This window comes from Lissotriton helveticus, chromosome 6, assembly GCF_964261635.1.
Source record: "Lissotriton helveticus chromosome 6, aLisHel1.1, whole genome shotgun sequence".
Taxonomy (NCBI): domain Eukaryota; kingdom Metazoa; phylum Chordata; class Amphibia; order Caudata; family Salamandridae; genus Lissotriton; species Lissotriton helveticus.
This window is the reverse complement of record NC_136067.1, coordinates 2,110,802,458-2,110,815,565: the sequence shown is the minus strand read 5'-3', so window position 1 is coordinate 2,110,815,565 and position 13,108 is coordinate 2,110,802,458. Positions and strand designations below refer to the sequence as shown.

The 13,108-nt window shown below is 40.5% G+C and overlaps 1 protein-coding gene and 1 long non-coding RNA gene across 3 annotated transcripts in view; both read left to right on the top strand.

Annotated features, from left to right (window-relative positions):
* LOC144762080 (uncharacterized) overlaps positions 1-5,400 on the top strand; it is an 83,766-nt gene extending 78,366 nt beyond the window's left edge. The window contains exon 3 of the long non-coding RNA XR_013596044.1: positions 5,227-5,400. This is a non-coding gene — a long non-coding RNA (uncharacterized LOC144762080). The remainder of the gene's footprint in view (positions 1-5,226) is intronic.
* A 40-nt stretch (positions 5,401-5,440) lies between these two features.
* On the top strand, positions 5,441-8,485 carry LOC144762079 (uncharacterized). 2 transcript variants are annotated; one of them, XM_078647211.1, is made up of 2 exons: positions 5,441-6,265; positions 6,434-8,485. In XM_078647211.1, exons 1-2 carry the CDS (start codon positions 5,542-5,544, stop codon positions 8,344-8,346), a joined length of 2,637 nt encoding a protein of 878 aa, XP_078503337.1. In that variant the 5' UTR covers positions 5,441-5,541; the 3' UTR covers positions 8,347-8,485. The 2 variants fall into 2 exon arrangements, with proteins under 2 accessions (XP_078503337.1, XP_078503336.1); XM_078647210.1 differs by having other exon boundaries at positions 5,441-8,485.
* The last annotated feature ends 4,623 nt before the right edge of the window (positions 8,486-13,108 follow it).

Below are 13,108 nucleotides of genomic sequence, written 5' to 3'. Positions count from 1 at the left end.
CCGACCGAGTACAATGCATTTGGATCCTTCCAGATACAATTTGGTTGTACTCACATTGACTTCAATGGGAGCTTATGTTCCGACCAAATGCTTAGGCTCCCATTGAATAAAGGGGTGGCTGGGCCAACATCGGGCACCCTGTGGCGGACACCCCCTGGTGCCTGCCACACTATACATGGCTGGTAAGGGGGGACCCATGGGTACCCCCACAGACCCGATTTGGAAGGCTCAGAGTGCAGGGGGGCCCGCTACAGGCCCCCAAAGTCTGATTCCGACTGCTGATTTGTCAGACAGCACAATTCAGAAAGGCTGTCCAAATCCAGCATCTTAATCGGTCGGTCGGAAACGCTGCCCGTACAGACGTATGATTCTGCTCCGTACGGCTTGGTCATTCCGAATGGCATCCGGTTCGGATTGGGATCTTCCTTACGCCTAACATGCATCGTACTCGGTCGGTAGAGAACCTTTCCGATTCGGTCGGAAAGACACATTCCCAATCCGAATCTGACGGAGCAAATGCTGTTAGGAGACCTTCCAAACCACAATGGAATTGGCTCCACTGACTCCATGAGCACAAAGTTCAAACACACAACAAGTCTATGTGAGCACACTTAGCTGTTGACCAGAGAGGCCTTATACTGCAATCTGTTCTGGCTGCTGCAGGAGGCTGCAAGGAGTGAAGCAGAGGAACTCCCTGTGGGCGTTTCCAGGAAAAGGAGCTGATCAGCACCAGACTCTGCATGAAGGAAGCTGAGGGATTCCCTTGAGAGCATTGCTTGGAGTCAGCTGTTTGACAAGGAAGGAACCAAAACAAAGCCAAGTACCACTAGCTTGTCAGAGGGGCCGTTGGGCAGCAGTGGACAACAGTCTGCCACACTCACAGGTGGGGGTTGCCTAGCAACAGGAGGAAGGAGCCAGCAGGAAATGTGCAGGAGGTTACCTTTCAACAAACAAGCAGTAGTGACAACACCTCAGTAGCCAAAACAAGCATTGGCGATGCTAAAACAATATATCTGGCAAACAAGCATTGGCAATGCTTACAATATGTATGGCACTCATTGACTTCCTGTATCTATTACCCACACTTTGAAACCAAGACCACCATAGGAGTTGACAGATTGCAGAGGAATGAGATAATGCGGATTCCCAACAACATGTATCATCATAAGGTGCTTAAAGTACATTTTCCCAATATCTTTATATAATGAATGAGTCGCGTCCCTGCGGCCTAAAGCCTTCAAGCTTAAATATGTAGTATGGAATTTTGAATCTAGATTTTGGGAGAAAATTCTACTGAAACAGGGATATTTATCCTTATTCATTATATTATTCCCCGATTTACAGCAATACTTATTTGTTTACTTACTTACGTCCAATAATCTGATGTTACTTTTCTGAACATTCATCTTAGCGTAATGTTTCAAAGTATATTTATATAAAACACTTAGATTTCTTTGGAGTGAGATCGAATAAGATTAAGTCATCGGGATACAAAAAAGAATGACACTTAACATTTTCCAATTTGTTGGGAAATTGTTAAACTAAATTGATTAGGTGAATCACATATATAAAAGGAAAAAGTAAGGGAGTTAAAATATATCCTTGCTTTAGTTCATAATCAGTTATAATTACATAGGACACTGCTTAAACATTAGAGCCGTGTTTGTAAACATAATTAGATGATGGGGATTCCGTCATACCCCTTTTAGTCCTTAATCACCAAGTATTTGTGGTCTGACAATAAGCACTCAAATGACTGTCTCGTAGTTAATTATATGCACTGGAATCACGGTACTGACCAATGTCTCCAATATCTCTGAAAACTCTGTTGGAAATGAGGAAATCCTATTCTCTCCTGTGAAGCCAGAACATTAATAGAACAACATAGCTGGTAGCTGCTCAATAGCGCCTGATCCAAAATGACCTTCAGATTAATAATTACGCATTGTATCGCACGGTCTACAAAGCGCCCAACTAGGTAGTGGTAGTGTTAGAAATAGGATCTCTGGTTGGCTAAGGCTTGCGCCAAAGCCAGGCAGAGACCACCACTCTAGTGAGGGCTTGGAAGTTACACACCAAAGATAACCCCTGCTCAACCCCTTCGTAGCTTGGCACAAGCAGTCAGGCTTATGCCGGAGGCCATGTGTAAAGCATTTGCGCACGCACACAACAGCAACAACATTGCAGGCACACCACAAAAGGAACTCCACACACAGTTATATCAAAGATAGCCTTTGTATTCTCAAAACACATTGGAATAGTAAACACATAATGTACACTGTGCCAACTGGCTCTGGGCAATATTTATTAGGGGTTATGTACACCTAACAGGGCCACATGGACCACTGTCAAAACCATCACAAAGTGAACTTAGTTAAAGAAAACTAGATCATAAACGTACAACCAGTAAACACTGGTGATCACTGTACTTAGCATCAGTCTGTGACATAAACTACATTATGCACAGTATCACAGAAGTCTAAATGCATTAGACCCTAACCTCCTAAGTATAACTTACATTAGGGGTGTAAATCACAGAGTGAAACATAATCTCACTAGCATTAACCATGATATACAAAACAACGTCATAATCATAAACCATATTTAAAGGTATCAAACAGGGCGCCTAAAACATACTAAATGCATTACATTTGCTAGCAACTCATCACATTAGCACATGAATGACATTAGGGCCTGGCACCCTATAAATGTAACCATACACCTGGCCAACTGGCCATCTCAAACAGGGGGTTCAAATCCCTATGTCCTCAAAGTCAGGGCTGCTGTCTAGGCAGCGAAGGTAAATGCAGCAGCTGCCCACTACTTGCTTGGCAGCTGTGAATCTCACATGAGGGCCTAAACGGAGCAGCTGGCACTAAGTGATGCGCAGCTGTAAATAATCAAATGAGGCATGGTCTCTCACTGGCCCTTGAAATAACTGCTCAACGTTGGAGCCATCTGGCTCTGGAAAGAAGCATGTCCCCAAGCACTGGGGAAAGGACACAGGCCCCTCTGGCCCTGTAAACAATTATGTGTCCCCTTGGTTGGAGCCATCTGGGCTCTAAAACAAATTCTGCGGGTGGTGGAGCTACCTGGCTCTGAAAATAAATCTGCCCCCATGGAGCGCACTGGCTCCGGAAATATTCCTGCCCATCACTAGGGCCACGCGAGCTCTAAACCCAATAGATACCCCGCTGTCTGAGCGTCCCGCAACTGGGAGCCCGCTCACCAAATGGGCACCGTGTGTGCCTATCTCTGGCCTCCCCCATGCACTTTACACTTGGCCACAGTGCTAAAGGGCACAGAGGCCACAAACTACTAGTATCAGGTCATATTAAAAGGCAAAAAGTTCAGGGGTGAACCTGCCAAAAGGGCCAAGTCCAACAGGTAGTCACCACACCGGTAAAAAGAACATCTCTCCAAACACCCAGTCAGGTAACAAGAGCACTGCACGAGGTTCCCCTCATTCTCAGAGCTGCTAACACAAAAACAAATTGAAGGTGGTGCAAGCACCCTTACAGTACTGGGAAACGATACTCAACTAATTTTGGCAGCACATCAAGGAACATCCTAGCAAGAATAATCTGCACCGCCTCGATGTCTTACTTATTGCTCCTTTAACCCACGAAGAGGTTCCTCTTCCATGATCAAGATGAATCGCGAATCGTGGGACATGTAGTGTTCATTCCCATGTATTCCTCCCCTCTTCTGCAATCCATGCGTTGCTCGGTTTTAGAAACAGTGAAACCACCCCTGTAAGGTTACCTGGCTGTTCCGATGTCTTTCTCTCTTGTTCCAGCACAATCGCCACGCTGTGGCTATGTGTCCTAGCTGTGTGTTTAAAAGCAAAAAGTCCCTGAGCTTGAGGATATCCCTTACGTGGTCATACAGCCGGCCTGAACTGATTAAGCAAGGCGGTATCCGACCCAAAGAATAACCATGCGGTCTAGTTACAACTATATTTCTTCACTAAATAATAGCTAAACGTCAGTTTTAGGAACTCTGTGTAAAATAAAACTATGCAGCATTACAAACAATTATACATAAGTAGTTAAAATCATCAGTTTATTTAAAAAAAAAATTCACAGTACATAATTCCAACATTTCATAATCATACAACAAAATACAATAAAAACTAAAAGTCGACGCGCCGTTTCGGTGTCTTGTGTGGATAGGTACACCCTCTTCAGGACGTTTTTTTTTAAAATCACTCAAGGTTTGAGGAATTCTAGGTAATAAGATATACCTTTACGATACAGCTTCTTATTCTTTTAGCAGCTTATTCTCTGGCAAGTGGATTTTTTAAAAAAATTGTCCACCTGGATCCAAGTTTTTACATTAACTGGATAATTCGCTGTACCAGGGGTGACCACCGTGTGGGTAATGAAATCCCGTACAAATTCGCTTTTAATAAAAAGCTGAATGTAGTCCCATCATGGAGTCAGTTAAAGGAGGAGTCATGTGACTATTGTACTCATAAAAGGTGAAAGCGTCTTGATGCTTGCTTCCTTATGTCATTTTGTATTCTGTCCGAATTTCAGTTTTATAAGCTTATTTAAAAGCAGCGGCCTCCCTGTCACCGGGTCCTGGTACAGCTTTGACATCGAAAAGCTGGACCAGGACCCGGTGACAGGGAGGCCGCTGTTTTTAAATAAGCTTATAAATTTTAAATTCGGACAGAATACAAAACGTGTGGATTTAGAGTATCCTACCAGCTATTCAAAACATCCCTGAGCTCCTCCCTCTCAGAGAGGGGTTGTAGCCCCCAGAGGAACTAGGTTTTTCCTCTGGGAGGAGAATTCCATATGATGAAGTATGTCACCTCTGGTGAGGGAGGGATTTCGTCCTGAAAAGGGAAGTGCACACAGTTAGTTCTGTGGCACATAGTCATTGGTTCTGTATTATTTATGTTTTTGTTCACAAACTATCTAGCAGTGGTTCACCACACTCTCTGATTTTTGTAATAGACCCAAGGAGTTCATACTGTGTAGTGATTAAGTGTTGGGGATTAAATCCTGTGTGGTCTTAAAAATTTCCAGAGGACCCTGCGGCTTTGAACCGTTTTAGTAGCGCCAGGATACCCTCTGGGTGACAGTCTGCGCTCTACAAGTATGCGTTACATTACATTACATTACATATATTGTTTGATATTAAACTTGATAATCAAGGATTGTTTTGGTGGTACATTTGATGACTAGTGTATATTTTTAAATCTTTTTCTTATAGGTGAAACAAATGCATTAATGATCGAAAAAGGTGAAGGCAGTAAACGTTACTTGTTCAGGAAGTGATGGAAAAACAGTATGGCTCAAGATCACTTCCCATAAAGGCTAATGCCGTGCCAAAGTCTTTTTCTACAGCTGAAAACCCGTACTGTCCAGTGAGGTCTGCACTTGGCACTTAGGTATCAGCTGATATACATAAAAGATATAACACACTGAACAAACTGAAGCAAGTCGAATGAGATGCTCATTACGAAGGAAGAACTAAACAAGTATAGGAAAGAAAACAAATAAGAGAAACCGTGTGAATATGTAGAAGATGACAACACAATGTGGCAAAACATATAGAACAAATGGAGAGCTAAAACTACATCAGAAAATCCACACAGGGGAGAAACCATTTCAATGTGCACAATGTGGCAAAGCATTTATAACTAATGGAGGGCTAACACAACATCAGAAAATCCACACTGGGGAGAAACCGTATGAATGTACAGAATGCAACAAAGCATTTATAAGAAATGGAGAGCTAAAACGACATCAGAAAATACACACTGGGGAGAAACCATATCGATGTGCACAGTGTGGCAAGGCATTTATAACTAATGGAAAGCTAAAACTACATCAGAAAATCCACACTGGGGAGAAATCTTATCAATGTACAGAGTGTGGAAAAACATTTAGAACAAATGGAGAGCTAAAACTACATCAGAAAATCCACAGAGGGGAGAAACCATATCAATGTGCACAGTGTGGCAAAGCATTTATAACTAATGGAGAGCTAACACAACATCAGAAAATCCACACTGCGGAGAAACCTTATGAATGTACAGAATGCAACAAAGCATTTATAAGAAATCGAGAGCTAAAACGACATCAGAAAATCCACACTGGAGAGAAACCATATCAATGTGCACAGTGTGGACAGGCATTTATAAGAAATGAAGAGCTAAAACGGCATAAAAAAATACATACTGGGGAGAAACCATATCAATGTACAGAGTGTGGCAAAGCATTTATAACCAATGGAGAACAGAAGCAACATCAGAAAATCCATGCTGGGGAGAAACCATATCAATGTACAGAGTGTGACAAAGCATTTATAAGAAAGTGGCAGCTAAATCAACATCTGAAAATTCACACGCGGGAGAAACCGTATGAATGTACAGAATGCAACAAAGCATTTATAAGAAATCTAGAGCTAAAACGACATCAGAAAATCCATACTGGGGAGAAACCATATCAATGTGCACAGTGTGGCAAAGCATTCATAACTAATCCTGAGCTAACACAACATCAGAAAATCCATACTGGGGAGAAACCATATCAATGTACAGAGTGTGACAAAGCATTCATAACAAATGGCGAGCTAAAACGACATACAAAAATCCATACTGGGGAGAAACCATATCAATGTGCACAGTGTGGCAAAGCATTCATAACTAATCCTGAGCTAACACAACATCAGAAAATCCATACTGGGGAGAAACCATATCAATGTACAGAGTGTGACAAAGCATTCATAACAAATGTAGGGCTAAAACGACATACAAAAATCCATACTGGGGAGAAAGCATATCAATGTTCACAGTGTGGCAAAGCGTTCATAAGAAATGGAGAGCTAAAACGACATACAATAATCCATACTGGGGAGAAAGCATATCAATGTTCACAGTGTGGCAAAGCGTTCATAAGAAATGGAGAGCTAAAACGACATAAAAAAATCCATACTGAGGAGAAACCATATCAATGTACAGAGTGTGGCAAAGCATTTATAACCAATGGAGAACTGAAGCAACATCAGAAAATCCATGCTGGGGAGAAACCATATCAATGTACAGAGTGTGACAAAGCATTTATAAGAAAGTGGCAGCTAAATCAACATCATAAAATCCACACTCGGGAGAAACCGTATGAATGTACAGAATGCAACAAAGCATTTATAAGAAATCTAGAGCTAAAACGACATCAGAAAATCCACACTGGGGAGAAACCATATCCATGTGCACAGTGTGGCAAAGCATTCATAACTAATCCTGAGCTAAGACAACATCAGAAAATCCATGCTGGGGAGAAACCATATCAATGTACAGAGTGTGACAAAGCATTCATAACAAATGAAAAGCTAAAACGACATACAAAAATCCATACTGGGGAGAAACAATATCAATGTGCACAGTGTGGCAAAGCATTCATAACAAATGAAAAGCTAAAACGACATACAAAAATCCATACTGGGGAGAAACAATATCAATGTGCACAGTGTGGCAAAGCATTCATAACTAATCCTGAGCTAACACAACATCAGAAAATCCATACTGGGGAGAAACCATATCAATGTACAGAGTGTGACAAAGCATTCACAACAAACGGAGAGCTAAAACGACATACAAAAATCCATACTGGGGAGAAACCATATCAATGTTCACAATGTGGCAAAGCATTCATAAGAAATGGAGAGCTAAAACGACATAAAAAAATCCATACTGAGGAGAAACCATATCAATGTACAGAGTGTGGCAAAGCATTTATAACCAATGGAGAACAGAAGCAACATCAGAAAATCCATGCTGGGGAGAAACCATATCAATGTACAGAGTGTGACAAAGCATTTATAAGAAAGTGGCAGCTAAATCAACATCAGAAAATCCACACTCGGGAGAAACCGTATGAATGTACAGAATGCAACAAAGCATTTATAAGAAATCTAGAGCTAAAACGACATCAGAAAATCCACACTGGGGAGAAACCATATCAATGTGCACAGTGTGGCAAAGCATTCATAACTAATCCTGAGCTAACACAACATCAGAAAATCCATACTGGGGAGAATCCATATCAATGTACAGAGTGTGACAAAGCATTCATAAAAATTGGAAAGCTAAAACGACATCAGAAAATCCACACTGGGGAGAAACCGTATGAATGTACAGAGTGTGACAAAGCATTTATAAGAAAGTGGCAGCTAAATCAACATCAGAAAATCCACACTGGGGAGAAACCGTATGAATGTACAGAATGCAACAAAGCATTTATAAGAAATCAAGAGCTAAAACGACATCAGAAAATCCACACTGGGGAGAAATCATCAATGTGCACAGTGTGGCAAGGCATTTATAACTAATGGAGAGCTAAAACTACATCAGAAAATCCACACTAGGGAGAAACCATATCAATGTACAGAGTGTGACAAAGCATTCATAACAAATGGAGAGCTAAAACATCAGACAATCCACACTGGGGAGAAACCATATCAATGTACATTGTGTGACAAAGCATTCATAATAAAGTGGCAGCTAAAACAACATCAGAAAATCCACACTGAGGAGAAACCATATCAATGTACATAGTGTGACACAGCATTCATAATAAAGTGGCAGCTAAAACAACATCTGAAAATCCACACTGGGGAGAAACCATATCAATGTGCACAGTGTGGCAAAGCATTCATAACTAATCGTGAGCTAACACAACATCAGAGAATCCACACTGGGGAGAAACCATATCAATGTACATAGTGTGACGAAGCATTCATAATAAAGTGGGAGCTAAAACAACATCAGAAAATTCATACTGGGGAGAAATCATTTTAATGTACAGAGTGTGACAAAGCATTCATAAGAAAGAGGCAGCTAAATCAACATCAGAAAATCCACACTTGGGAGAAACCGTATGAATGTACAGAATGCAACAAAGCATTTATAAGAAATCAAAAGCTAAAACGACATCAGAAATCCACACTAGGGAGAAATCATATCAATGTACAGAGTGTGACAAAGCATTCATAAAAAATGGAAAGCTAAAACGACATCAGAAAATCCACACTGGGGAGAAACCATATGAAAGTACAGAATGCAACAAAGCATTTATAAGAAATCAAGAGCTAAAACGACATCAGAAAATCCACACTGGGGAGAAATCATCAATGTGCACAGTGTGGCAAGGCATTTATAACTAATGGAGTGCTAAAACGACATCAGAAAATTCACACTAGGGAGAAACCATATCAATGTACAGAGTGTGACAAAGCATTCATAACAAATGGAGAGCTAAAACATCAGACAATCCACACTGGGGAGAAACCATATCAATGTACATTGTGTGACAAAGCATTCATGATAAAGTGGCAGCTAAAACAACATCAGAAAATCCACACTGGGGAGAAACCATATCAATGTACATAGTGTGACACAGCATTCAAAATAAAGTGGCAGCTAAAACAACATCAGAAAATCCACACTGGGGAGAAACCATATCAATGTGCACAGTGTGGCAAAGCATTCATAACTAATCGTGAGCTTACACAACATCAGAAAATCCACACTGGGGAGAAACCATATCAATGTACATAGTGTGACGAAGCATTCATAATAAAGTGGGAGCTAAAACAACATCAGAAAATCCATACTGGGGAGAAACCATATCAATGTACAGAGAGTGACAAAGCATTCATAAGAAATGGAGAGCTAAAACGACATAAAAAAAATCCATATTGGGGGAAAACCATATCAATGTACAGAGTGTGGCAAAGCATTTTTAACCAATGGAGAACAGAAGCAACATCAGAAAATCCATGCTGGGGAGAAACCGTATAAATGTACAGAATGCAACAAAGCATTTATAAGAAATCAAGAGCTAAAATGACATCAGAAATCCACACTAGGGAGAAATCATTTTAATGTACAGAGTGTGACAAAGCATTCATAAGAAAGTGGCAGCTAAATCAACATCAGAAAATCCATACTGGGGAGAAACCATATCAATGTGCAGAGTGTGGCAAAGCATTAAGTACAAATGGAGTGTTAAAACAACATAAAGGCGACATTGGGGAGAAACAATATCAATGTACAGAGTGAGACAAAGCATTGTTAATAAATGGAGATCTGAAGCGACATCAGAAAAACTATTTGGGAGAAAAAAACAACATCCGAAAGTCCACACTAGAGAGAAACCATATCAATGTACAGAATGTGACATGGGATTTTTTAGAAAGCTAAATTTTATTTAACATCGGAAAGATCACACAGTCGAGAATCCATATCAATACATTGACTTTCACAAAACATTCATGACAAATGGCGATCTAAAATGACATTAGAAAATCCACATGGAGAGAAATGCTATGTACATACAGAATGTATTAGAGTCTTAAATAGGAAGAATAAGCTAATACAGCATCAACAAATTTACACTAGGGAGTAACCATGTTAATGCACAGAATGCAACAAGGGATTTGCTACAAAACAAAATGTAATATGACTTTCACTATCACACTGAAGAGAAACTATATAAATGTATTTAACGTGAGAGTGCATTCATAAGAAATGGAGAGCCAACACAATATGAAACGTCCCTACTTAAGACTACACTGAATTGACAAGGCATTTATTAGCAAGGGAGATTTAAAACAACATCAGAAAGTCTCTTCTGGGAAAATCTGTATGAATGAACAAAATGCAACAGTGTTCTTAATGAAGTAACCGCATGAATGTCAAGAAAATGACAAGGCATTTATTAGAAGAACACGGGCAATATAACATCAGAAGTTCCACATAGAGGTAAAACCATATGCATGCACTTACCACTTACTGAGACAAGGCATTGTTTAAAAAACCCACACTTGCTCACAGTGTTATGTTTCATACAGATACCCCAATATAGGCTCAGGTAATAACCGAAGCTTTTACCTATATCTCCCCTGCCATTACACTACATAACGGTTCTTGGTAGTGACATTATACCTAGTTACGGTACTGCTTACAGGACGTGTTTTTTCCGGAAAAACTAGCCTCATCCATTATGCATGAGGATTCTTGGAATCTCAGCAAGACTACCATCTCCTGCATAATAACTATGTATAAAGGGTTATTCCTTCCGTCATCCTAGTCCGACATGACACAGCAAGGTAGATCCCCTGAGGATACCACTTTGGGCATATAAACACCATATCTTTCCTGAGGCATGTGGAGGCGAAGAAGGACTTTCATACTGACACACTGACGCAAGACGTTGAGGTTCCTGGAGGCAGACACTCCAGATCGCAGTGGTGTAACATCCCTCGCAGTATGTCCATCTTCAGACCAAGACAGGGTCCCACAGTCTCTCATTTCAGGTATTGGGGTTGGCTTTATCCTAGGGGGATTCTTGGCTCTATACCTACATACATGTTAGGTACACATAGGTACATCAAGATAGTGTTGAATTGTAGGAGTAGGCATTTATTACTGTCATGTATTTTATATTCTGGTCTATATTCATTGTTCTAGCACTATGGTAGGAATCTACCATCCTTTTACTCTATTGGTGCTTATAATCATTTAGATCTGTTTGTCTTATGGTTGTTTCAGCACACCTATTGTACAGCAGAATGACGCTGGTTCAATAAATGCTTTTTGAAAAAGGTCCCCACCGTTTATTCTGTGTAGTACTCTGAAACAAAAGTGAGCACGACTAACAGTGAAAAGTACTGCACTGTTTCCACAATCCCTGATGGGACAGAGTTGTTATGTTCAATAGTTGCTAAAAACTATTCTCTCTTTGGTAAGAAGGTTTTATAGTGGCACTATGAGCTAGCTGGTATACAGGTTAACATACCCGGTGGGGGTGTCTGGAATTAGTCAGGACACCAATCCCGCACGTTCAGGTTTATAGGAACTACACAACAACAGCTATAGGGGGATGAAGTAACTGAGCACAATGTGAAGCAAAGGAACAAAAACAGTGGCAGTCATTAAAGGGGCCGAAGGATTAGTCAAGAAAAGGTTCCAGGACATCTTACAAAGGAGACAATATGCAATCTCCAGATAGCAGCAAATGGACAGAAAGCAACAGCTACATTTCTTTACCTACACCCAGTCTGCTGTATGTTTAAGGGCTATTCTGGCTACCTCGTGATAAGACCTGGTGCTGCCTATTTACTCAGTTATGAGATTTGCTCTGCAAGGCCTTCTAGGCCTCGTATCCACAGTTTTGGGCACATTTGTGGAGTTTGTTATCTAGGATGTTATGTTCATGCTGTTTATCGTTGGCATTTTGTTTCTTTCATTAAACAATACTACCCAGGGGAGTCCAGTGGAGTTTTGGGGTCAGATAGAAGTCAGATGCTACTGGCTTTAGGTATTTGCAGCCCCAAAGTATGTGTGTATCCGGTTTATGGTTTCATGTGGGACAGGAGGTGCCACCATTTGTACAGACATTGCAGGACAGTTTGCTGAAAAACCTGCAAATAAAAGGCCTCTGCTTAGAGCAGTGATTACAATCTACTATATCACATGTAGGCAACAATTGTATTCTTTCTCCTTTTGCTCCATGTATTTTTTTTTTTAACATACTGATCTGTAATAAATAAATATTTACTGAAAGTACCAACTGCAATCCTAGATGGTTGAACACGGGAAACTATCTTATACTATACAGTGTATAGAGTTAATCGTCTTTCTAAAGCTCTCCAATGCCCTTTCAGACTATGTCGGCTTAATAGAAAAAAAACAAATGAATAAATCTGCTTGCCTGAATAGGGAAAGACAAAGCTGGTCTTCTCTCTCCTCGAGCCTTGTTCCAAAAGGATACATTCTCTGGCCACCCTTGGAGGGGAGGGAGGGGGTTAATGAGGAGAATCAAACAGATGATTTATATTTAGAAGCCATGGAGAGGGATCAGAAATGTCAGCAATGTGTACCCCACCTTTCAGTCTCATAAAATGTGAGCCCCTGAGTGATAGAACCCCTTAGTTTCTTCCAATGTGAATAAATGGTCTAGTACTACCCTTGGTGTCTTGCAATGATGTGAATGTGTCAAAAATTCTTTCCTTCCTGATCTTTTCTAAAAAATAAATTGTTTATTTTATTAGGAGGGTTTATAAAGCTTGTACATGATCCAAAAGAATC

What these genes read in the sequence shown, in the direction of transcription:
- LOC144762079 (XM_078647210.1), top strand. Translation starts at nt 5,542, where the DNA reads ATGACAACACAATGTGGCAAAACATATAGAACAAATGGAGAGCTAAAA.